The sequence below is a fragment of the Mobula hypostoma genome, chromosome 9 (assembly GCF_963921235.1).
Source record: "Mobula hypostoma chromosome 9, sMobHyp1.1, whole genome shotgun sequence".
NCBI classification, from domain to species: domain Eukaryota; kingdom Metazoa; phylum Chordata; class Chondrichthyes; order Myliobatiformes; family Myliobatidae; genus Mobula; species Mobula hypostoma.
Window position 1 is genome coordinate 132,813,461 of NC_086105.1, and position 27,137 is coordinate 132,840,597.

Below are 27,137 nucleotides of genomic sequence, written 5' to 3' on the forward strand. Positions count from 1 at the left end.
GACTTTGTCCGATCATTTCACCGCTTTCCAAATGTGCTGTTATCACATCCTTGATAACTGACTCCAGCAGTTTCCCCACCACCGACGTTAGGCTAACCGGCCTATAATTCCCCGGTATTCTACTGGGTGTTTTTTATAGACCACCCAATGGTAACAGACATCGAGGAGCAGATAGGGAGACAGATTCTGGAAGCATGTAATAATAACAGGTTTGTCGTGGTGGGAGATTTTAATTTCCCAAATATTGATTGGCATCTCCCTAGAGCAAGGGGTTTAGAATGGGTGGAGTTTGTTAAGTGTGTTTAGGAAGGTTTCCTGACACAATATGTAGATAAGCCTACAATAGGAGAGGCTGTACTTGATCTGGTATTGGGAAATTAACCTGGTTAGGTATCAGGTCTCTCAATAGGAGAGCATTTTGGAGATAGTGATCACAATTCTATCTCCTTTACCATAGCATTGGAGAGGGATAGGAACAGACATGCTAGGAAAACCTTTAATTGGAGTAAGGGGAAATATGAAGCTATCAGGCAGGAACTTGGAAGCATAAATTAGAAACAGATGTTCTCAGAGAAATTTATGGCAGAAATGTGGCAAATGTTCAGGGAATATTTGAATGGCATTCTGCATAGGTACATTCCAATGAGATGGGGAACGGATGGTAGGGTACAGGAACCATGGTGCACAAAGGCTGTTGAAAATCTAGTCAAGAAGAAAAGCTTACAAAAGGATCAAAAAATTAGGTAATGATAGAGATCTAGAAGACTATAAGGCTAGCAGGAAGGAGTTTAAGAATGAAATTGGGAGAGCCAGAAGGGGCCATGAGAAGGCCTTGGCGAGCAGGATTAAAGAAAACCCCAAGGCATTCTACAAGTATGTGAAGAGCAGGAGGATAAGATGTGAGAGAATAGGACCAATCAAGTATGACAGTGGAAAAGTGTGTATGGAACCGGAGGAGATAGCAGAGGTACTTAAAGAAGGATCTTGGCGATTGTAGGGAAGACTTACAGCGGATTGAAAAGCTTGAGCATGTAAATTTTAAGAAAGAGGATGTGCTGGAGATTTTGGAAGGCATCAAGTTGGTTAAGTCTCCGGGACCGGACGAGATGTACCCCAGGCTACTGTGGGAGGTGAGGGAGGAGATTGCTGAGTCTCTGGCAATGATCTTTGCATCATCAATGGGGATGGGAGAGGTTCCGGAGGATTGAAGGGTTGTAGATATTTTTCCCTTATCCAAGAAAGGGATAGCCCAGGAAATTATAGACCAGTGAATCTTACTTCAGTGGTTGGTAAGTTGATAGAAAAGATCTTAAGAGACAGGATTTATGAACAATTAGAGAGGCATAATATGATTAGGAATAGTTAGCATGGCTTTGTGAAAGACAGGTCATGCCTTACGAGCCTGATTGAATTTTTTGAGGATGTGACTAAACACGTCGATGAAGGTAGAGCAGTAGATGTAGTGTATACGGATTTCAGCAAGGCATTTGATAAGTTATCCCATGCAAGGCTTATTGAGAAAGTAAGGAGGCATGGGATCATGGGGACCTTGCTTTGTGGATCCAGAACTGGCTTGCCCACAGAAGGCAAGGAGTGGTTGTGGATGGGTCATATTCTGCATGGAGGTTGGTGACCAGTGGTGTGCCTCAGGGATCTGTTCTGGGACCCTCTTCTCTTTGTGATTTTTATAAATGACCTGGATGAGGAAGTGGAGGGATGGGTTAGTAAATTTCCTGATGGCACAAAGGTTGAGGGTGTTCTGGATAGTGTGGAGGGTTGTCAGAGGTTGCAGTGGGACATCGATAGGATGTAAAACTGGGCTGAGAGGTGGCAGATGGAGTTCAATCCAGATAAGTGTGAAGTGGTTCATTTTGGTAGGTCAAGTATGATGGCAGAATATAATATTTATGGTAAGACTCTTGGCAGTGTGGAGGATTAGAGGGATATTGAGGTCTGAGTCCACAGGACCCTCAAAGCTGCTGTGCAGGTTGGCTGTGTGGTTAAGAAGGCATATGGTGCATTGGCCTTCATCAACCATGGGACTGAGTTTAAGTGCTGAGAGGTAATGTTACAACTATATAGGACCCTGGTCAGACCCCACTTGGAGTACTGTGCTCAGTTCTGGTCACCTAACTACAGGAAGAATGTGGAAGCTATAGAAAGGGTGCAGAGGAGATTTACAAGGACGTTGCCTGGATTGGGGAGCATGCCTTACGAGAATAGGTTAAGTGAACTTGGCCTTTTCTCCTTGGAGCGTTGGATGATGAGAGGTAACATGATTGAGGTGTATAAGATGATGAGAGGCATTGATCGTGTGGATAGTCAGAGGCTTTTTCCCAGGACTGAAATGGCTATCATGAGAGGGCACAGTTTTAAGGCGCTTGGAAGTAGGTACAGAGGAAATGTCAGAGGTAAATTTTTTACTCAGAGAGTGGTGAGCATATGGTATGGGCTGCCGGCAATGGTGGTGGAGGCGGATACGATAAGGTCTTTTAAGAGACTCATGGATAGGTCACGAGGGCTATGGGTAACCCTTGGTAATTTCTAAAGTAAATACATGTTCAGCACAGCATTGTGGGCTGAAGGGCCTGTATTGTGCTGTAGGTTTTCTATGCTTCTATGAATCAGAGTCAGGTTTAATATCACAGGCAAATGTCGTGAAATTTGTTTTTTTGCAGCAGGATTTTGTACCTTCTCCTTGATGGTAGCAATGAGAAGAGGGCATGTCCTTAATGATGGATACCACTTTTAATTGAGACATTGCCCTTTGAAGGTATCCAGGATGTTCGGGAGGCTTGTATCCGTGATGGACCTGACTGAGTTTATAACTTTCTGCAGCTTTTTTCAATCTTGTGCAGTGGTGTTTCCATACCAGATGGTGTTACAACCATTTAGAATGCTCTCCATGTAGAAACCTGTAGAAATTTGTTGGTGTCTTTGGTGATATACCTAGTCTCCTCAAACTCCTCATGAAAAATGTGCCAACTTGGCAATTGAATCAATAAGCTGGGCCCAGGAAAGATCTTCAGAGATGACACCCTGGAACTTGTCACTGCTCACCCATTCCACTTTTGATCCCTTTATGAGGACTGGCGTGTGTTCCCTCGACTTCTCCTTCCTGAAGTCCATAATCAGTTTCTTGGTCTTACTGACGTTGAGTGCAAGGTTATAGTTGAGACACCGCTCAACCAACTGATTTATCCCGGACACCTCCTCATCACCATCTGAAATACTGCCAACAATAATTGTGTCATCGTCAAATTTATAGATGGCGTATGAGCTGTGCCTAGCCTGGTCGTGGTGTAGAGAGAGTGGAGCAGTGGGCTCAGAATGCTTCCTTGAGGTGCACCAGTGTTGATTGTCAGTGAGGAAGCAATGTTATTTCCAATCCGCACAGACTATGGTCTCCCAGTGAGGAAGTCAAAGGTCCAGTTGCAGAGGGAGTTTCAGAGGCCTAGGTTTTGGAGCTTGTTTATGGGTTCTTGATTAGTCAGGGCTTGAAAGGTTAGGGGGTTAAAGCAGGAGAATGGGGTTGAGAGGGAAAATAGATTAGTGAAAAATTAAATGGCGGAGCAGACTCCATGAGTCTAATGGCCTAATTTTGCTCCTATGTCTCATGATTTTGGACTCTGCTGTGCATACTGTTGCTTCAGCTCCCAGTGGTTTCCTTCCATTGTCCCAGCCATTATAATTTAATGCTTTACTGAACAACACGATATGGCCCACTTATTCAATGTTAGTCATTCCAGACTGAGATGGAACATGAGTTACCTGCCAGACAGCGAGAAAAGAAAGGACACTCAAATGCATGTATGGCCATCACTGAGGCAAGCTTCAAGTCTGATTAAAGTAACAAGGCACAAGACAATAAAATGAATCGGTATTTAGCCTTGGTACTCTGTGCCAATTAAAGTGTTGAGCCAGATTAAAATGTCGAGGCAGGAGAGCAGAAAGTGAACCGGTACTCAGCCCTCTTGCCTGTGCCAACCAAGATCCTGCCACCCTCACCCCCGCCTGACTGCATTTGACCCATCTCCCTGTCTCTTCCCGCCACTGCCGTTGGCCAGGAGGTACAGTAGTCTTGAGTCCCCCGCTACCCGGATCAGGAACAGTTGTTGCCCCACAGTCATCGGCCTCCCAGTCTGTCTCTATTCACCTCAGTGCTGAACTCACTCCGCAGCCTGACGACTCACTTTCGGGGTTGCTGTGGCTCTTGTTCTCAGTGTTATTTCTTCACTTTTTAAATTATTTGCCTGATTTGTCTTCTGTTGCGCATTGAGTTTTTGTCGGTCTTTGTTATATCTGTTTTTTTGTGCATTGTTTTGTGGGAGCCTGCAAGAAGATGAGTCTCCAGGTTGCATGTGGTATATATACTATGATAATAAAGTACTTCGAACTTTCTTTATAATTTTGGCAGCATTCTGTACAGTAGACATTCTGATGATTGGTTTCAATTTACATCCAATTTTTTTAAAAACTTTTTTATTGAAGGTTCAGAAGACTCCCTGGGGAGTTGCTAAACCAAAGGATTTTTTTCCCGCATATAGGCAGGGAAAATAATTGACTGGTTGGCAGGTATGTGGGCGGCTATGTTTTGCCTTTACCTGCTGAGATAAAGGACTGCATAGGGAAAGCCAACAAACGTGTAGTGAGGCATCGGTGTGGTGTAGAAATCTGAAACATACTTCTAAGAATTTAACAAGGAATTTGTAGAGAAATATGCTGAGAGGAATTTTTAAGATCAAAAATTAGACTTGTGCCTGAGATTCTCGTACAATTTTGGGCCAAATGCCAATCCCTTTGATTATATTTTCTATCTTCTGTAGAGTGCATCAAGGCAATACAGGCGACAATGTGTCTGTCGGTGATCTTCTGCTGTATTTCATTCGTTGTCTTTGTTGTTCAACTGTTCCGGCTGCAGAAGGGTCAGCGATTTTACATTGCTGGAACCCTGCAACTACTTTCAAGTAAGTCTGTATGTATAATAAAAGTGCTTACTCCAAAGCTCTGCTATTAGAAGGGTGAAAAGGCTCTAGATCTAATGATGTCCCTTCTGATTGTAATGATGAAGTGTGGTCGCTGCTTGTCCTTCTCAACCCCTCTGGATTGTCTGGATCACCTTGTATCTGTAGATCACCCAGTGTTGTGCATCTCCTTCTTGGATCCCATTCGCGATTTAGCATCGCTCTTGGGATCTTCTTCTCTTCTGTATTCGCACCTTCATGAGGCTTCCAGGGATATAAAGCATTTCAGATATCAGTTACAGGCATGGTATCTGCTTTCGGGTATGCTGACCTCTACCAGTGCATCTTTCTGTCACTTGGCTTTTACCTTTGCAATGTCAGATTAATGTGATTCTCTTCAGGCCCTCCAGTGAACTCACTTCTTCTAAGTTAACGTGAGAAGGCTTCCCTTTTAGCATTTCCAAGAGATTGCATCCCTTGCAACTTGCTGGCCTGCACAATCCGAGGCCCTGGTCCTTTATCCTAGTGAACTGGACTCTACAACAACACAGATTTCGCAGAATCAGCAATGCTAAAGGAGCTGAACTGTGCATGTAATGACATCATTTTACTTTATGGCACATAGAACATCGACTGAACAGCACAGTACAGGCCCTTCGGCCCACAATGCTGTGCTGACCTTTTAACCTACTCCAAGATCAATCTTACCCTTCCCTCCCACATATCCCTCCATTTTTCCTTCATCCAGGTATCTACCTAAGAGTTTCTAAGTGTCCCTAATGTATCTGCCTCCGGCAGCACATTCCACACACCCACCGCTCTCTGTGAGTAAAAAAAGAATCCCATCTCAGACATTCCCCCCTATACTTACCTCTAATAACCTTAAAAGTATGCCCTGTCATGAGCTTTTTCTGTCCCAGGAAGAAGTTTTCCACTCTATCAATGCCTCTTAGCATCTTATACACCTTTATAACATCACCTGTCATCCTCCTTTGCTCCAGAGAAAATCCCTAGCTTGCTCAACCTATTTTCCTGGTTGCTGCAGCTCCCCCGCAGTAGGTCACCCCCTCAAAAGTATCCTAAGTGGTGTACTTATTATTGTGTGGAATGGTCACAGGGATGCTCTACCCTATTCTGATAGCGCCCCCCGCCCCGGTACATGCCTCCTGCAGCTTAGGGGTGACTACCTCCCTGTAGCTCCTATTATCACTTCCTCAGTTTCTCGTGTGAGCCGAAGGTCATCGCGCTGCAGCTCCAGTTTCTTACGGTGTTCTTTACTGAGCTGCACCTCAGTGCACCTGGTGCGAATGTGGTTATCCGGGAGGCTAAAGGTGTCCCAGAATTCCCACATCTTATACAATGAACACAACACGGCCCCTAGAGCCATTCCCACTGCACTAGCGTTGATTTCCCTTCATCATCACCTTTTTAAAAGCTTTGTTCAACACTTTTGGTCACGTTTACTGTCAGCTCTTATTACTATTTTTCCTGTGTAAAGTGCCCTTTATATCTATTTCTTTATCAAAATTCCCATTAAAATGTAAATTGTGTTTAACATTCTGATAATTGGCAACAGGGTTGTGAAAACGTGTCATCAAAATGGATCGATGTTAACTGCAGCATTGCATTACATGCTGATTTGTACAACTTCTGGACCAAGTTTATATTTTAAAAAAAAACTAACTTTTCCTTCTGCTGAATCCTTATTGAGATGTTACATTTTAATTGACTGTAAAAGAAAAAAAAAATCAGTGATTTCTTGCTGGAAGGGCACAAATCCGTGTTGGAGAATTAATCCCACTAACAAATAAATTTTGTCTCTTTTTGTAGGTCTCTGTGTAATGATTGCAGCTTCCATCTACACAGACCGGCAGCAAAGCTTCCATAAATATTTGCATGAAGGACAGTATGGATATGCCTTTATTCTAGCCTGGATCGCATTTGCTTTCACTTTTATTAGTGGTGTAATGTACATTGTTTTACGGAAACGCAAATAGAGGCTTGGATTGACCTAACCCCTCACATACCACTGCAGAGACGTTCTGTTTCTGAGTCAATTTCATCAAGATCTCCTGCAAATAATCCTTTTGTACAGTAATTTTCAAATCAAGCAAAAATACAATAGCTAATTTTGCAACTGTTTTGAAGCCTTTTTAGCAGTTACAAATTCTTTAAAGGTCAGATTGGCAGTTTTAAGAAGAAATAAACATCATTCTTTGGTTTATGTTAAGGTAAATTTAAAAGTTTCACAGTGGCAGACACCTATTATTTTACTGCCAGTCAATATGAAATGTTCACACTCACAGGAGGTGGTTTAAATATTTCAACCTTCAAGAAAATGAGCTCCATGTTGTTCACGAGATACTTTTTTAAAAAAACTAGTGGCCTTATGCTCATGTTTCTCAAATTTGGCTTTCTTTAGGTAAACATATTTAATTTCCCTAAAGCATCATTTTACTGGACATACAGATTCTAAAAGCTATATATCAGTCATTTAGGATAAAATACCATGAAAAGTTGGAAGGCTATAGTAACAGAAATGCTTAGTGAAGTACATTATATTTGTCTATAGCAGAAAATGATGTACAGGTGACCATGCAATATTGATGAAGGGTGGAGAATTAATTCTTTGAAAAGTCCCCATCACCGTTTTCCACAAGTCATTGCATCTGAATCAGGTTTATTATCACCAACACATGTCATTAGATTTGTTGGGTTTGCAGCAGCAGTCATAAAAAATTACTGCAAGTTACTACAATAAATAATGCATCAGATGAATAATAATATTCATGGGCCATTCATCGGTGCATTGAGAAACACAATCTGAAAAAAATACATTTTGTTTCATGTATTTACTTTTTCACAAATTCTGCTTAGAGCAAATTTTCACACCTCAGATTTTGGGGTAGTGGTTTGTAACTTCTGAAGGGCAAATTTTCATTACCCAAATTGTCATCACATGGGAGATGCCTCTATATATTGTCAGAGAGAACAGGTTATAGGTAAAATAACTGGAGGAATGGGACTGATGGGAATGGTCTGAGAGCAAGCATGGATTTGATAGCTTAATAGCTGCCTCCTATGTCATAATATCAAAAATAAGCAAATAGAATTAATAGTGGTCTGGCAGACAATCACAATGTATAAGATCATCCTTTGAAATTATGTTTTTTAAGCTGGTGAATGGAAAAGTGTAATGTAAATGCTTAGAATTGATGGTCCTTGACCTTGGAAAAAGAATAAATTTGATGTCTGGGCTTATTTGTATATTTTATTTATTAGTATAATATAAACCATCTTGTGAAGTGTAAACGACTTTCCTGAAACACTGCAAAATTGCTTCCAAGTGAAGTAGTAGTGGAGTATTTCTGATTTTAGTATTTGTTTTGGCTTAATAGAAGAAGGTAAAGCAAAGTTGAATTGGAATTCCTTATTTATAATTCTACTCATCTGAGATTCATGGTACCAGAGTGATTTTAATGTTCATTTCTGATTCCACAAAAATGAAAACTAGGCTTTTCATGTGTAGATCTCTTTTGTGCTTGGGAGGAATTGTTTTATGTATTCAGCCACTAACAAACTTGCCTCTTGCAGCTCAGAATTCTCAGTTATACACTCATTGGCTATTTTATTACCTAATAAAGTGGCCATTGTGTGTGTTTGTGGTCTTCTCTTGCTCTGTCCCATCCACTTCATAATTTGACATGTTATACATTCAGAGAAGCTCTTCTGCACACCACTGTTGTAAGGCATGGTTATTCGAGTTACTGTCACCTTCCTGACAGCTTGAACGAATCTGGCCATTCTCCTCTGATCTCTCTCATTGACAAGGGTTTTTTGCACACAGAACAGCCGTTTCTCTGGATTTTTTTTTCTTCCGTTTTTTGCACCATTCTCTGTAAACTCTAGAGACTGTTGTGTGAAAATCCCAGATCAGCAGCTTCTGAGATGCTCATCCACCCCATCTGGGACCAAAAATCAATCCATGGTCAAAGTCATTTAGATCATATTTCTTTCCTATTCTGACCAACAACTGAACTTTGTGACCATGTCTACAAGCTTTTATGCATTGAGTTGTTGCCTTGCGATTGGCTGATTAGATATTTGCTTTAACAAACAAATGTACAGGTACACCTAATTTGGTGGCGACTGATTGTAGCTTTTTTGCCCCTAGATATCCCAAGAGTAATTATTAAACTTTTGCATTTCAATAATTGGACACTGAATCAATTTACTGTGATGACTCCCTCTCTATAAAACGCTGACCTGAGCACAGCCAACAGAATTTTCCCCTCATTATTTAGCTAAATCATGCAAGAGGTTTTCTCAGAAACTAAATAAGAAACCCTTGACAGAGTCTTGACCATCTTGACATTAGTGGAAACAAAATACTGCTGTAAATAAATACTTGAATTCAGCATTAGTATGTTGGTGCTGCTTGTTTTCTTCCTGATTAGCTGGACTGCAATGATTGCAGAGGCTTTAAAACCCAAACATCAGATAGAATTTGTTGCACAGTTGCTTTTTGCTCTCAGCATTTTCCATTCCTGCACTTATTTTTTATAATCAGAAAATTAGGATCAACATAAATAGAAAATAATATAATTGCACTGAAACTTTGCATTCAACATCCTGGCAAAGGAATATCTCATCTCTCAATGTACCGCCATTCCAGAGAACTGAACATTACTTCAAAAAAATCAGTTTTAACTGACATAGAAATTGTAACTCAGTGTAGGAAATGCCACTACAGATCCACTTCCAGAATAATGACCATCAATACAACAGTTGTGACACATTTTTATATAACTTTTAGTGGCAGAATTAACATAATGTCAAGTAACCAGTTAATAGTTTTCTTTTTTCAAATATTTTACTCAATGTAATACCTAAAAGGCTGGGATTTTTAAAAATTGCCGGTTTAGCTATGTTTATAGCTTAGTGAGCAAACCTTTCCTTTTATAAAAAAATGTTAGGTGTACATCTTTTTTAATAACTCATTGTCAGTCAATGGAAACAGTAAAAGTTGGCAATTTGTTAACTGCAACTGCACATGTTCATGGAAGAGACAGAGGGACCATGGTTTCCATAGTGAGGATCACAATTTGATTTTTACAAGTGGATTCCATTGCATAACCAATGAGGTAATAAAGGAGATTTTTAAAAATATATTAGTCAGTCCTAAATAAAATTATGACAGCATATAAACCAAATTATTTTTTTGAAGATCCACTTAAAAGTCATTCAAGTGGTGTTGGAGTAACCACTAGTTCCAAAATTGGTGTTTTCTTTACCACAATATATTAAGGTCTTATTTTTGTAATATATTTATTGCATGCTAATTTTTTATCAATGCTTTTTACTCTAGTGATAACGTGCAGTGATACAAGCTAATACTCACGCCCAATATAAATTTGCATTTATACCTTGTGCATAATAAATATGGATTTTCTCATGCAATGTCACAGATAACAATTTAACCTATATTTTTTGCTGAAATTACTATAGGATAAAAATCACTGAAAAGATCAGAAGGGGTAGGACAGTTTCTAGATACACTGTATTGCGTGTATCGTGAAAGACTTGGATGCATTTTGATCTGCTGGCTGTTGATCCTAAGTCAATTTACTTTTGAATCCATTAACTTCTGTCATTGAGTGATATAGCTTATGACATGAACTAGATTTCAGAATTAAGTTCACAATTCATGAATTTTAGCACGTTTGATTTTGCATTGTTAAGTACTTTATAATAGTTGACAAATAATCTAGAATTAATTTCAGACAAAAGCAAGCAAGTTTTTAAAACTGAAAAACACAATTATGGATGTAGATCCTATATTTTAAATAAAACATTTACGACTGAGATCTTGTATATAGTCCAACATTTTATACATGGTAAACATGGATCTGATGGATTAAGTAAGCCATAAACAGTCAGATTATTAAACATGCTTCACTTACTTATTTCTTCCTTTGGATCTAATTTACCATATTAATTAGTTTTCAAAGAGACTTTTTAGAAAATATTTTCTTCCTCCAATTTTTAAAAAAATTAACAGGTTGCGTGTCTTAATAGTAGTGTGATTGTTTTTAACGTAGCATTTTTGTTTAGTTATTTTACCGTGATTCTACAATGATGTAATATAGACTCTGGTAAAGAAATCTGAAATATAAGGAATGATTGACAATTATCTGTATTTTGTATGTGTAATAAAGTACTGCCTAGCAAATCACTAATTGGTTTACATTGTCAATTTATGCCACCCCTCGCCCCCGATAAATAACAGATATGAGTCCAGCTTGTCTGAAATTCAATCTCCTTTGCTCTTGCCTCCTTGTGATCTACAGGTCTGCATCGGCATGTGATCAGTCATCTGGTAGTTCCTATGGTGGGAGATTTTAATACCAGAGGACAGCCTCAGAATAGAGGGATGTTCTTTTAGAACCGAGATGAGGAAGAATTTCTTTAGCCAGAGAGTGGTGAATCTGTGGAATTTGTTGCCACAGACAGCTGTGGAGGCCAAGTCTTTACATATATTTAAGGCAAAGGTTGATAGATTCTTGATTGGTCAGGGCATGTAGGGATATCAAATCAAGTCAAGTCAAGTTTATTGTCATTTCGACCATAAGCTGCTGGTGCTATCCACAGTAAAAACGAAACGACGTTCCTCCAGGACCATGGTGCTACATGAAACAACACAAAACTACACTAGACTATGTGAGACAGCACAAAGCAATATTAGACTACGTAAAACATAAAAACTGCACTAGACTATGAGGAGAAGGTAGGAGACTGCGGCTGAGAAGAAAATTAGATCAGCCATGATGGAGCACACTCAATAGGCAAAATGGCCTAATTCTGCTTCTGTAACTTATGGTTTCACTCAAATTGTCTACAGTCTATAAGACCATAATACATAGGAGCAGAATTAGGACATTCAGCCTATCGAGCCTGCTCTGCCATCCCATCATGGCTGATCCCAGATCCCACTCAACCCCATCCTCCTCCCTTCTTGCCATATCCTTTGATGCCCTGACCGATCAGGAAACAATATGGTTTTATGGAAACACAAACTGGAAAACAGAATAAACAGTTCTAAAGAGTTTTGTAATCTCAAATTCTGCAGAAGCTGCAAACCCAGAGTAACATGCACGACATGCTGAAGGAACTCAGCAGGCCATGCAGCATCCATAGAAAAGAAAAGGCAGTCGATGTTTCAGGCCAACACCCTTCATCAGGACTGCAAAGGAAGGACACAGAAGCCAGAATAAGAAAGTGGGTGGGGAGAGGAATGAGGAGGAGAGATTACTAGAAGTTGGAGAAATGTTTATGCCATCGGGATGTCATCAACTGTCTGGAATATATGAAGAGCATGGATTCAAAACTTTTGAATAACTTATTTTGAATTATGTAACACCAGTTCTAGGGAAGGTAAAGAAGTTGGTCTTGGCCCAAAAGCTTAGACCTGAGCTTTCTTTTACTTTAATGCAAGGATGTTAATCACAATGCAGCACTGGTATAACCTGAGGTGGCTGGAAAAGAGGAGCCTAAGGTACTGTGAATACGTTTTAGAACTGTTGCTAATTATTGTGAGAACCTAGACATCCAGTGTACAGTGTAGCCACTCAAATGAATTGGTTTGACTATTGTATGGTATGTACTGTATAACCATGGGGAATTTAATATCATTAATACTTTGAGCTGAAGTAATTAATAATCAATCAGATTCATTATCACTGACATGACATGAAATTTGTTTTACAGCAGCAGTACAGTGCAGTCATAAAATCTATAATGTACAATACTAAGCAAATAGCGCATGGGTTTTGGGACTGTTTCAGATAAATTGATGGCAGAGAGGTAAAGCTGTTACTAAAATATTGAGTGTGCATCTCCAGGTTCGTGTAATGATAGTAATGAGAAGAGGGCATGTCCTGGATGATGAGGGTCCTTAATGATGGATGCTGCCTTCTTGAAGTACCACATCTTGAAGACTTCCTTGATGTTGGAGAGGGATGTGCACATGTTAGAACTGGCTGACTTCTATAACCCTCTGCCATCTCTTTTGATCCTGTGCATTAGAGAGTCCATACCACTCTGTGTTCCAACCAGTCAGAAGGGTCTCCATGGTATATCTATAGAAATTTCCAAGCCTTTGGTGACACGCTGGATCTCCTCAGACTCCTAATGAAGTATAGCTGCTGGTATGCCTCCTTCAATGATTGCATCAATATCGTGTGCTAGAATAGATCCTCTGAGATGCTGACATCCAGATCACCAGACCCCTCAATGAGTATTGATATGTTCTCCCGACTCCCCCCTTCCCGAAGTCCACAATCAGTTCCTAGTTCTTGCTGACACTGCGTGAGGTTGTTGATGCAACACCATTCAACCAGCTGATGTATCTTATCCCTGTGATATTCTGCCAACAACAATATCACATTAATGAATTTACAGATGGTGTTTGAACTGTGCTTGGCTACACAGTCACAACTGTAGAAAAAGTAGAGCAGCACTCTAGAGTGGTCACTGAGGAAATGTGATCACTGATCTGCACTAACTGTAGTCTCCCAACAAGGAAGCTGAAGTTCTGGTTCCAGAGGGAATAGATTAATAATTAGCTTTACACGGTACATGTACATTTAAAGATACAGTGAAATGCGTTGCTTGCATTAACAACCAAAACAACACTTAGGATGTGTTCGAGGTAATTACGGAAAAGGGTAAGTTTGGTCCTCGGGTTGGGATACAAAACTGGAGAAAGGCCATTTTGATGGTATCAGAAAGGATCTGGCTGTTTCCTGGCAAAGGTGTACTTGGTAAGTGGGAGGCCTTCCAATGTGAAATTTTGAGTACAAAGCTTGTATGTGCCCGTTAGAATAAAAGGCAAGGATAACAGGTTTAGGGTACCTTGGTTTTCAAGAAATATTGAGTCCCTGAGGTATGTGAGAATAAAAAATGCAAAAGACAACTTAAAAATAAAATCAGGAGGGTTAAAAGACCAATCATGAACAAGAAAGTCAGCAGATGCCGGAAGTCCAGGCAACACACACAAAATGCTGGAGGAAATCTACAGGCCAGGCAGCATCTTTGAAAAAGAGTACAGTTAATGTTTCGGGCCAGGACTCTTCATCAGGACTGGGAAAAAAAGATGAGTCAAAATAAGAAAGTGGGAGGTTTTTTACTCTGACTCTTTTTTTTGGACTAGATGGGCTGAAGGGCCTGTTTCTGTGTTTTTTTTTATGACTGTGTATCCTATAAAGGTCTGTTCATTCTGAGATTGCTTAGATAGCCCCACGATGAACAAAGCTTGCTTATGCAGATGCTGCTCAGAATGAGCAATAATGATGATGTGAATCACTGTTGAAGATATAAATTATGCTTTTTCTAGAATCATAAATTACCTTAGATGTCCATTTATCTGTATAACACCAACAGCACTGCAGCACTAGTTAATACAGCATAATGAAATACTAGTTTTCATAAGGAAGAGCTTACTACTATGCTATGGTCAGGTGCTTATGACATTCTTGGCTGCTGCTGATTATATAAGACATATTAAAAAAAACATAAGATGTGGGGGATAGTCTGGTCAGGCAGCATCTGTGGAGAGAGAAACAAGTAACATTTTAATTCACTCATTAGAACTGGAAAAGTGAGAAACAAATAGAGGAAAGGGGAAGTGAGAATAATTTACTGAGTACTCACTTATGGAAAAATAATATATTAACCAACTCCAGATATGCTGACCATACCTCCCTGAGCAAACAATACGACTTTTAAAAGTTGTAGTGGAGGAAATGAGATTTACCCATGTTTGTTCCATAGGCACCACAGCTGTTTCCATCAACACATCGTTAAACCAAAAATACAGAATATGTTGAAGGTATCATTTAACAATAACTGAACTAATGGAACGTGTTCTTCTAATATGCAATATTTAAAAAGCATGATTTGCTAAAAAGATTTTTACTTCTAGAATTAAAGTTCTAATGATGCTGCATTGCAAGAAATTCTGATAAATATTCTCCAGTTAATGTTAAATGGCTTATACATTTATAAAACAATTAATCTGAATACCAATGGAAGCACTTACCCTGCTTTCTTCAATAAGAACTGTAGTACAAGTAATTGCTTTACAACTACTAGCTACTAAATCATCCTGCAATTTTAAATGTGCGCCAATTTACATACAGAACGGCAGACTTTAGAAAAACACATTGTCTCAGAGTGAAGGAAGCACCATTGTTAATTAACAGTCATTTAATACACTTGAAAATTTGGTTGGACATTTTTTCTTCTATATTTGAAACTAACAACTAATTGCTAACTAAAAACTTGCTAACAACAGCATGACATATTTAGTGGGACAAGTTAAATGTTTACATATGAACACATATTTACTTCTGTTCAAAAATGAACACCACATTGACAAATGCTTAAACACATTTGTTTTTAACAAACTTAGGCAGAACAAGACCAAAATTTCCTCAGTAATTAATCCTTAAAGAGCGGTTCACAATAAACTAAAGTTGTTTTTGTTTTTAGTATTTTTGCATAAGCAATGCGATAACAAATGATTGATATGGATTTCTTCAGCGTAATCTTTAGGTTCCAATAAGCAAAAAGCTTGTGATTCACAGAAAAAGACAAAATAACAATGGACATCTTCCGCTTGAATTAGTAAAATATTAAATTTCAAGTACAAACAGAAACAAAGTGCAAGTGGAAGGAGAGCTTTTGCCTCTCCAAATATTTTCCATTGTGATAGGCACTTCAGACTAGGATCATCATGGTATGCACAGTATCACAAAACTGTATATACAGGAACAAGTCTGCTGAACATCTGCAGCATTCCAGGAGATTGCAATTCCACTTTTCACATGCGATGGATATACTGCAGGCTCCTGGGATGGCTTGAGGTATTGAGTTTAGGAAGTAGATCTCCTGTTGAAATTATAGTAGGAGCTGCAGATTGAAAGGGAACATAAATAAATATAGAAATATACAGTTATTATTTATTTGATTCACAAGTATTCTGGTATGCAGTATTTCAATTATGTTCCATCTTTGTTAAAAATTTCAGTAATAATGCAACAATTGAAAAGATGATCTCCACATGCCTTTGTCACACATCCACAGATTCAACAACCAAAAGTTTATCTTCCTGCTCTGCTTTCATTTTTCAGCTTCACTTGATCCTAATCCATTTAAATTTAAAAAAAATTCTCTTCTACAAACCCCATTTCCAGAAAAGTTGGGATATTTTCCAAAATGCAATAAAAACAAAAATCTGTGATATGTTAATTCACGTGAACCTTTATTTAACTGACGAAAGTACAAAGAAAAGATTTTCCAATAGTTTTACTGACCAACTTAATTGTATTTTGTAAATATACACAAATTTAGAATTTGATGGCTGCAACACACTCAACAAAAGTTGGGATAGAGGCATGTTTACCATTGTGTTACATCACCTTTCCTCATAATAATACTCTTTAAGCGTTTTGGAACTGAGGATACTAATTGTAGTAGATTTGCAATTGGAAATGTTGTCCATTCTTGCTTGATATAAGACTTCAGCTGCTCAACAGTCCGTGGTCTCCGTTGTCTGATTCTTCTCTTCATGATGCGCCATTCATTTTCAGAGTCAATGGTACCTTCACATACATGCAACTCACCCATGCCGTGGGCACTGATGCACTCCCATACCATCACAGATGCTGGCTTTTGCACCTTTCGCTGATAACAATCTGGATGGTCGTTTTCATCTTTGGCACGGAGAACTTGACGCCCGTTTTTCCGAAAACTAGCCGAAATGTGGACTCATCTGACCACAGCACACGGTTCCACAGTATTTCGGTCCATCTGAGATGAGCTTGGGCCCAGAGAACTCGCCGGCGTTTCTGCATAGAGTTGATATATGGCTTCCTCCTTGCATAATACAGTTTCAAGTTGCATTTCTGGATGCAGCGACGGACTGTGTTGAGTGACAATGGTTTTCCGAAGTACTCCCGAACCCAGGTGGCTATAATTATCACAGTAGCATGACGGTTTCTTAGGCAGTGCCGCCTGAGGGCTCGACGATCATGCGCATTCAACAGTGGTTTCCGACCTTGCCCTTTACGCACTGAGATGTCTCTGAATTCTCTGAATCTTTTCACAATATTATGTACTGTAGATGTTGAAAGACCTACATTCTCTGCAATCTTGCGTTGAGAAATGTTCCTTTTGAACTGACTACCAATTCTCTCACGAATTTTGGCACAAAGGGGTGAGCCACGACCCATCCTTGCTTGCAAAGACTGAGCCTTTGACGGACGCTACTTTTATACCCAGTCATGATACCTCACCTGCTACCAATTAGCCTGCTTAATGTGGAGCCTTCCAAACCGGTGTTACTTGAATATTCTATGCACTTTTCAATCTTATTTTAACTCTGTCCCAACTTCTGTTGAGTGTGTTGCAGCCATCAAATTCTAAATTTGTGTATATTTACAAAATACAATTAAGTTGGTCAGTAAAACTATTGAAAACCTTTTCTTTGTACTTTTGTCAATTAAATAAAGGTTCACGTGAATTAACATATCACAGATTTTTGTTTTTATTGCATTTTGGAAAATATCCCAACTTTTCTGGAAATGGGGTTTGTAGTTTACTATCAGCGTATTGGTAAAACAGAACCACCTCCAAAATATATCAGCATCAAAGCTTCTCAATTTCAGAGCTCCCAGCTTCTTCTTTAAAAGCAGCAAGAACAATGAGCTGTGGATACAAGATGTACCAACGTTTGTGTCAGATGCTTACTACTGATCAAGTTTATGTTTCAGTGAGACCTGTAAATGATAAACGATACGCGAAAAAAGAGCTGCTGAAGCGATTCTGTGGTATCTTTAGAGGGAAATGGGCGGTCAATGTTCCATGTCAAGACCTTTTATCTGGACTAAAAGAGGGAAAATAGCCAGGGTAAGGAGGAGAGGAGGATGGAGAAAAGCTGGTAAATGATAAGTGAACCCAGGTGTGATGACTGATTGGCAGATGGACACAAAGAGGAAAGGGTAGAGATAATGACAGACACTGGTAGGTGAAGGCAACAAATAGCTGCCGATTATGCCTACAGTATAGTTACTGTTAGGAACATATATTACTCACAACACTGACTTCTTACCCTTAATATTTCTATCTCCTCCCAGACTAATTCACCATCTTAAGCTTGCGAGCTCATTCCTCACCATTGGAGTGATCTCATTTACAAATAGTTCAAAAGCACGAGGCAGCTAGGGAATTGGGTAGAATGCATGACTTTAAGCTGAACATCATGCTTGAAATTACACTTGTGCTTGATTCACACAATATTTTATGTTGTGTACAGATTTATTATAAGAACACCCATATTATTCATTTTGTACATTAAAATTCACCAGATTAAAAGGCAACATTCCCAAATAAGATATTGATTTTCAGTTATAGCTTTGAATCATAAAAAAGCAAGGAGTACCTTTTTTCTGACTATGATTGTTCATTACTTTCTGTAAGATCAATTATTATTTGACTACTTGTCGCATTACTTGCCTGGAAAACAGAATATTTAGGCACTGTGTGTTAATTAAATGATCAGTGATGCATCTCCCGACAACTCAGTTTTAATATATGCCTTACTGATTATAATATAGATAAACTCCATTTATTTCTCGACGCTTATAGTTCATGTGGCACAGTGGGTCAATGAATAATTTGTCTCAGATAATCACAGATATCCAACTTAATTAAGAGATCTGTTAATTCTCATGTGGCAAGATATCATACATTAAATTAATTGAATGGTTCAGAAAAAAGGTGATCAATCTGGAAACATTGTCTGTTTCCCTTTCTATAGATACTGCCTAATCTGAACACCATTTCTATTATTTTCTACTTTTACATGTTTTCCATAACATTAGTTATATCATTTTGAAATGTGATGCTACATGATACCTAATTCTTAGCTATGCTATTATTTTGCTAATGATTGTAAAATTAATCACTGTTAACAAAAAAAGCAATTTCCAAATTAAATCAACATTGTTCATTTTAGATAACCATTTAAAACTAATTATCAACTATATTTAAGTTAAATATGATTGTAAACACAAGAAAGTCTGCAGATGCTGGAAATCCAAATCAACAAACACACAGAATGCTGGAGGAACTCAGCAGGTCAGGCAGCGTATATGGAAAAATCAACTTTTCGGTTTGAGACCTTTCTTCAGGATAATTAAATATAACTGTAAATTTACAATATGTAAATCTAATAACTGTGTGATTCTTATGCTAAATGTCTGATTTTATTCATTACGTAATTTATTGAGTTGGTTGTTCCTAACTAGCAACTCTTGCAAAAAAAATTCAATAAAACCAAAACATTCCCCGCAAAGAAGCATTTCTGACCTACCTGTCTTGTATTACCTAGTTCTTCTTTCCTATTAGGTTGCCAAACCAGAGTGTCTGGGGACTCTGTGTTCCCTTCTGTTGTTTTTGAAGCTACGCCTATGTTAACAAAAGAAGTCCAAAGTAAATGCCGATCCCATTAACACTGTTGAATTAAAGTTAGAATGGCTAATGAACTGTTCCAAATTTATTGAAAAAAAAACAACCTAACAAATATAGTTATTCTTGGAATTGTTAGACAGCTGTCTGAGCAGATATTTCATATATCAGACCCTCCCACCTGGGTTGAATATATTTGTATGGCGATCTTATAATATTAAACAGTGAGTGCTACCTTTGAAACAACAGGAGGGTGATTGACATGTGTTAAATGCTCATCCATCAATATTGGCGGTAGAATTTCCAAACGTGCATCATTTAAGCTAAAGATACCATGAGAAAACATAGTTGGTTGTAAGATATATTCAGACTTGACTTGATAATGTCACTAAAGGAAGACATTATTGAATAACCACTGAGCTGTTTGATATAATATGATGCACAGTGGATCATTTTCCACTATAACAGAATCAAAAGTCAAATGTGAATTACCTGGCACAGAATAATTGGAAACTACCGCCAATAGTAGAAATAAAATATGATGTTGTTTGTATTTCCTGCAGGAAGTTCAGGACTCCTTCGGATAAAGACAACAAAAATCTTTCTTAAAAAATGACATCTTTATGATATTTGAATGGGGACAAGAAAATTGATCGTTTATTGCATTATTGATGAAGAGTTGAGAATTCCAGACAAGTATTTGAAAAGTCAAAGGAAGTAGCCTATTCTGATCAACATAATTGCATTTATATCAACAACGTTATGACACGTTAAATCACAAGATGCCAATATATATAGTGCACTAAATTAAATATATTAAATCTTGTTCCTTCATTTACTGGCTGATGAAAAATGCTCTGTATAAAAATTTTTTAGGGTCTATGAGTAAAGTTTGCCTTAACTCTTCATTGTTCTCCAACTAAATACTAGTGCCAATACAATTTTGGGACTGTTTATTCAGATCTCCAAGGAAGCAATACAGCCTCATTTATTATTAATTTCATCATCCTTTTTTAGCATCTCTTTGTGCCTTTACTGAGATGCAAATCTCACTTCTGTGCACTCTTTCAAATTTTTGGACAAACAGCTCTTCCCACTTGTAATTTCCACCGGGGTTTTCCTGAAACTTTCATGGCCACGCACATTGATCCAACCCAGTATCTGATGAAAGCAAGATGGGGATTGGGGATACCCTGCTAAAAATGTTTTACAATTTTGTCATATTTCACTCATATACCATTGCTGAGTGTAGCCAGCAGAAAGGGTGGTTTGTCTATGCAGCCTCCCACTCCAGTTCAATATCAATAACTTTCTCAAACTAGAGACCACGGCCAACTCCATTTCCCTTGAGGGGCAGATTCCACTCATTATTTTGTCAATATGACGAGACAGTTCAGGATTAGCAGAGGGTACCAGTAATAAACTGTATAGTGATGGGCTGTTTCAATCCAATATCTGATTTACCAGGCAGGTCTAATAATTCCATCTCCTTCTTATTTAAGTTAGTTACCACAGCAGTGTGTATTTGCCGGCATTACAGTATCCAAATACTTTGGCAATGGAATATTCCTTGTATTCTTTGCATCTGCAGGCACAGAATTTGAAGTTCTAAAGAGAAATATTGAAAGGAAAAGAATATTAGTTCAGCCATCTATATAATCTAGCCAGTAATACGATGGAGTGAATCACTGGTTCTTTTAAACATTACCTTGTTTTAATTTCATTGATTCCAAATTTATTTTTGTAGTTTTGTCTTGTAAGATACCAATTTTTAATTGCTTTTGCAAAATGTGCAACACTTGTATGTCCGTTTTGCAAATATGATTCACTTCATTCACATCTCCCATTCTGACACTGGCTTCAATATTTAAAGGCGAAGGAAACACCATTTGGTAAGAATACTTGAAAGGAATGCAATTGCGAAATTATACGACACCATGGATGTGGGTAGGCTTAGGTGTGACTTTAAGCTTAAGTACAAACCCCATTTCCAGAAAAGTTGGGATATTTTCCAAAATGCAATAAAAACAAAAATCTGTGATATGTTAATTCACGTGAACCTTTATTTAACTGATAAAAGTACAAAGAAAAGATTTTTGATAGTTTTACTGACCAACTTAATTGTATTTTGTAAATACACATAAATTTAGAATTTGATGGCTGCAACACACTCAACAAAAGTTGGGACAGAGTTAAAATAAGATTGAAAAGTGCATAGAATATTCAAGTAACACTGGTTTGGAAGACTCCACATTAAGCAGGCTAATTGGTAGCAGGTGAGGTATCATGACTGGGTATAAAAGTAGCGTCCGTCAAAGGCTCAGTCTTTGCAAGCAAGGATGGGTCGTGGCTCACCCCTTTGTGCCAAAATTCGTGAGAGGGTTGTTAGTCAGTTCAAAAGGAACATTTCTCAATGCAAGATTGCAGAGAATGTAGGTCTTTCAACATCTACAGTACATAATATTGTGAAAAGATTCAGAGAATTCAGAGACATCTCAGTGCGTAAAGGGCAAGGTCGGAAACCACTGTTGAATGCGCGTGATCTTCGAGCCCTCAGGCGGCACTGCCTAAGAGACCGTCATGCTACTGTGACAATTACTCCCTGGGCTCGGGAGTACTTCAGAAAACCATTGTCACTCAACACAGTCTGTCGCTGCATCTTATGCAAGGAGGAAGCCATACATCAACTCTATGCAGAAACGCTGGCGAGTTCTCTGGGCCCGAGCTCATCTCAGATGGACCGAAAGACTGGAACCGTGTACTGTGGTCAGATGAGTCCACATTTCAGCTAGTTTTCGAAAAAACGGGCGTTGAGTTCTCCGTGCCAAAGATGAAAACGACAATCCAGATTGTTATCAGCGAAAGGTGCAAAAGCCAGCATCTGTGATGGTATGGGGGTGCATCAGTGCCCACGGCATGGGTGAGTTGCATGTATGTGAAGGTACCATTGACTCTGAAAATGAATGGCGCATCATGAAGAGGAGAATCAGACAACGGAGACCACGAACTGTTGAGCAGCTGAAGTCTTATATCAAGCAAGAATGGACAACATTTCCAATTGCGAATCTACTACAGTTAGTATCCTCAGTTCCAAAACGATTAAAAAGTGTTATTAAAAGGAAAGGTGATGTAACACAATGGTAAACATGCCTCCATCCCAACTTTTGTTGAGTGTGTTGCAGCCATCAAATTCCAAATTTGTGTATGTTTACAAAACACAATTAAGTTGGTCAGTAAATCTATTGAAAATCTTTTCTTTGTACTTTTGTCAGTTAAATAAAGGTTCACGTGAATTAACATATCACAGATTTTTGTTTTTATTGCATTTTGGAAAATATCCCAACTTTTCTGGAAATGGGGTTTGTATTACAGGAGAGTATTTCTACATCTCTGACCTTACCCTTCTGGAAGCTAGCTGCAACAGTTCCTCTTAAGAATAATTAAAACTGAATGTGTTCTTATTTTTCACTGAACTTTTTGGCCGACTATTAAATTAGAAATAGAAGGAACTGCATTAGTTTTTTTTTGAAAACTGTACAGTCAGTGAGGACTATGCATCGCAGCCTGAAGGTGTTGCCACATAGTATAGTGGCAGCAACATTGCATGCCCACAACTCACTAATCCTAAGTCTTTCGAATGTCGGAAGAAACCGGAGCACCAAGAGGAAGCCCACGTGGTGAGAGATACCAATGGAATCGGACCCTGATTGGTGACTGCCACCACCATAAAGTGGTTTGCTAACTGCAGTACTACCATGAGACGGGGAGTTGGGGGGGGCAGGGTAGCATAAGAGTTTGTGTAGCACAAAACAACAACAGCAACCCAGGTTCATTTCCAGGGACTAACAGACATTAAAGATCTACACAACAGTCAGATAAAATTCAAGGATATACTTTCATCAATGAAAACAGGAATCAGGACTTCATACAAGCTTATGCAATTCGGACTCAAGTCCACACACCAGAATATGCATTTCTACACGCCACTAAACTTAAATGAGAGCACAACCCAGAAAAAAAATGGAAAGAATTATCACTATTGAAGAAAAAGTTAAGCAGTGGAAGAGCTTGACCCTCTATGGAAGGCATCCCTATGATCAGAGCAGACTAGATGTCAACAAGGAAGCGTTGAATGCCAGGCTCAGAACTGGGGACCTTTTCCCAGAAATAGAAGGGTTCCTTGTGGCAGTATAGGACCAGGTGGTTAACACAAAAAATAATGAAAAATACACAATAAAAGACCAACAAGTTCAAGACGTCAAATGCAGAAAATGGCAAGGGAAACCAGAAACAATCCAACATATTACAGGATCCTGCAGCATTTTAGCTTAATCTGATTACTTACACAGACACAATCAAATGGCAAACATCATTCACCAAAATCTTGTTTTAAAATACAAACTCAAAAGAAACCATACCTTATTATAAACACAAGCCCGATCCAATTTTAGAGTCAGAGTCCCACAAATTATTTTATGACTGATCTATTATTACAGACTGCACATTCCATAATAATCATCTGGATATAATACAGGATAAACAAGCAAGAATAACTTACTTAATAGATACTAAACACCACTAGAATAGTCCAGAAGTTCCTAGCAATTGAGAAATTGAGTGTTTGTATCTCAAGTTTTATTAGCTTGAGCTAAGAAAAATAAAAATAATAGCAATGTATATGAATAAGTACACTTGTCGACAGTCAGGAAACAGTGTTAAGGTAGGTTTCTTTGGATCCATTAAAACTTGGAGGGAAAGAAGGAGTTCTGTATTCTGGATGGATGATGGGGCAGTATAATAGGAGATGCAACAAAATGTGAGAAGGGACTGACTTGGGTGAAGTCTGTATGTAGCTTTGTATGATGGGGTGGCGCAGTGCTCTCACAGTTCCAGTAACCCAAGATAAATTTTAACCACCAATGATTGTTGTGTGGAGTTTGCACCTTCTTCCTCCGGTTTGCAGCTTCTCTCTGTGGGTTTTCTCCCACCCAAAAAATGTATGGGCATTTCGGTAAACTGGTTACTGTAAATTGCTTAAGCAAGTAGGATTGATGGGAATGTGAGGGAATGGGTTTGGGCAGGATTAGGGTAGGTGCTCAATCATTATGAACTCTGAGCGGAAGGGCCTGCTTCTCTGTTTTTCCGGGATTCCGTTGTTCTAGACGTGACAGAACAGGAGGGATTAAAGGAGGAGAGGTGGTGTACCTAGCCAGGGAAAATGTCATGACAGTGCTCCATCAGGACAAAAAACTAGAGCAGGGGTCCCCAACCTTTTTTGCAATGCGGACCGGCTGACCTGGGGTGGGGGGGACAAGAGTAGCAGTCAAATACGTTGTGTTTACCCCGAGAAAGACTACAATGGCCATGAAGCCTTGCGTGGGCACCAGTGTGCTTGCGTGTATGTGCTGATTTTTTCTACAAATGGTTCTTGGCGATTCTGTTCGGGGGGGGGGGTGTTAATCATGACCGGAATATAGGTGATAAGTGGCTAATACACTCAATTTTGTTTCTAAAAGGGTTTATCTAACGAATTTAATATTAAACACACAGTGCATATTTTCCTCGCATGAATATAGCGATAAGTCAATTATCAGGGGAGGACAGGGGAGCTTGAAGTAAGTGTTGAACGAACTTCCAGTAGAAGTGGTAGAGGCAGGTTCGATATTATCATTTGAAGAAAAATCGGATAAGTATATGGACAGGAAAGGAATGGAGGGTTATGGGCTGAGTGCAGGTTGGTGGGACTAGGTGAGAGGAACACTCACAATGTGCTGGAGGAACTCAGCAGGTCAGTTGAAAAGATTAGTCGACGTTTCGGGCCGAAACCCTTCGTCAGGACTGAAGGAAGAACTTTGGGGAGGGTTTGAAGAATGCTGGTAGTTGAAAAAAACAGTAATTTGAAAGACAAAGGGGTGGGGGAGGGGAAGCAGGGGGGTGATTGGCGGGAGAACAATGCGCAGTAGTAGAAGGAGGTGGAACTATGAGGGAGGTGATGTGAAACTCCACTCCGTCTGCCACAACAGACAGGATCTCCCGGTAGCCACCCACTTCAACTCTGCTTCCCATTCCCATTCAGATATGTCCATACATGGTCTCCTCTACCACCATGATGAGGCTAAACTCAGGTTGGAGGAGCAACACCTCATATACTGTCTAGGTAGTCTCCAGCCCCTTGGTATGAACATAGAATTCTCCAACTTCTGGTAATTCCCTCCCCCTCCCTTCCTCTATCCCTATTTCACATCACCTCCCTCAAAGTTCTGCCTCCTTCTACTACTGCGCATTGTTCTCCTGCCAATCACCTCCCTGCTCCCCCCCCCACCCCTTTGTCTTTCAAATTACTATTTTTTTTCAACTACCAGCATTCTTCAAACCCTCCCCAAAGTCCTTCCTTCAGTCCTGACGAAGGGTTTCGGCCCGAAACGTCGACTAATCTTTTCAACTGATACTGACTGACCTGCTGAGTTCCTCCAGCGCATTGTGAGTGTTCCTTTGACAACAGCATCTGCAGATTATTTTGAGTTTGGGACTAGGTGAGAGTAGCATTCGGCACGGACTAGAAGGGCAGAGATGGCTTGTTTCCATGCTTTAATTATTATATGGTTATATAAGTCACTTATAAGTCAATAGCATCATAACATTTTAAGTAACGTTTGGATATTAAACACACAGCACATATTTTCCCCGTATGAACATATAAAATCATTGTAACACACCAATATCGCTGAATCAGTGGGAGCCCTGGACTGAATACTTGCTCCCTGCAACAAGACAGTGCCATCCAGGGGTGATGGGGGACAGCGATACTCGAAGGGGGTTCCTTATGTCCAGTCTATTCCGCAATTTAGTTTTCATTGCATTCATTGCAGAGATATGTTGGAAATGGAAGCAACGTTTTCAGTGCTTTCGTGGCTATCTCAGGATATTCAGCCTTGACTTTGATCCAGAATGCCGGCAGAGATGTTACGTCAAACATACTTTTCAGCCTGCTGTCATTTGCAAGCTCAAGGAGTTGATCTCCTTCCCTCGCTGACATGGATGACGCGCGGGTAATGATCTCGCGTGTATTCAAGCTCAACAGTAGGCGTGACAGGGAATGAGGAAAGGTGCAGCTGTCTCATATCACCAAATCATATCATTTCCTCGTGGCCTGGTGGTTGGGGACTGCTGAACTAGGGGACTTGTCTAGTGAGACATTACAGAACTAAGAAATAAAGAAACTATGTCCATGTTACTGAGGCTATATTACAGACCTTGCAACAGTCCTAGGGATTTAGAGGAACACATTTTTTTTTTTTTTGCGTATGCCTGCGTGTGCGTGCGTGCGCATCTGTGTGTGCGTCTGTGATGATGTCTTTTTCATGCCTTTTTTTTACAAAGCGCAGAGCGAGAGAGAGACTGTGTGGAGAGCCACTCCTCACACAGACATTTTCGCAGTATTTTCCTTTATTTTACGAAGTTGCATTGAGATTTTGACACTCAATCCGGCACGGATGAAAAGCGTACTCGGGAGCGGACCCGACTGGTTTCAAACCCGGGAACCTCCGCTCCCGGGTCAGGCGCCGATGTCATTGTGCCACCAGCCGGCCAGAGGAACACATTTGTAAAGAGATCGCAGACTGTTGCAAGAAGCATAAGGTTATT

At 39.4% G+C, this 27,137-nt stretch overlaps 2 protein-coding genes across 8 annotated transcripts in view; one reads left to right on the top strand and one right to left on the bottom strand.

Annotated features, from left to right (window-relative positions):
* emp2 (epithelial membrane protein 2) overlaps window positions 1-11,191 on the top strand; it is a 57,154-nt gene extending 45,963 nt beyond the window's left edge. For both annotated transcript variants that reach the window (XM_063059214.1, XM_063059215.1), the window contains exons 4-5: window positions 4,827-4,967; window positions 6,795-11,191. In XM_063059214.1, the coding sequence (XP_062915284.1) occupies window positions 4,827-4,967; window positions 6,795-6,961 (308 nt within the window). In that variant the 3' untranslated portion in view covers window positions 6,962-11,191. The remainder of the gene's footprint in view (window positions 1-4,826; window positions 4,968-6,794) is intronic.
* A 4,048-nt stretch (window positions 11,192-15,239) lies between these two features.
* The window catches only part of LOC134351397 (activating transcription factor 7-interacting protein 1-like), an 88,522-nt gene continuing 76,624 nt past the window's right edge, over window positions 15,240-27,137 (bottom strand). For 5 of the 6 annotated variants that reach the window (XM_063057489.1, XM_063057490.1, XM_063057491.1 and 2 more), the window contains 4 exons: window positions 21,004-21,101; window positions 19,399-19,493; window positions 18,466-18,539; window positions 15,240-15,935 (listed from right to left, as the gene is read on the bottom strand). In XM_063057489.1, coding sequence (XP_062913559.1) covers window positions 18,477-18,539; window positions 19,399-19,493; window positions 21,004-21,101 — 256 coding nt within the window. In that variant the 3' untranslated portion in view covers window positions 15,240-15,935; window positions 18,466-18,476. Of the gene's footprint in view, window positions 15,936-18,465; window positions 18,540-19,392; window positions 19,494-20,957; window positions 21,102-27,137 lie in introns of those variants that run through there. The other variant, XM_063057493.1, reaches the window with a different exon arrangement.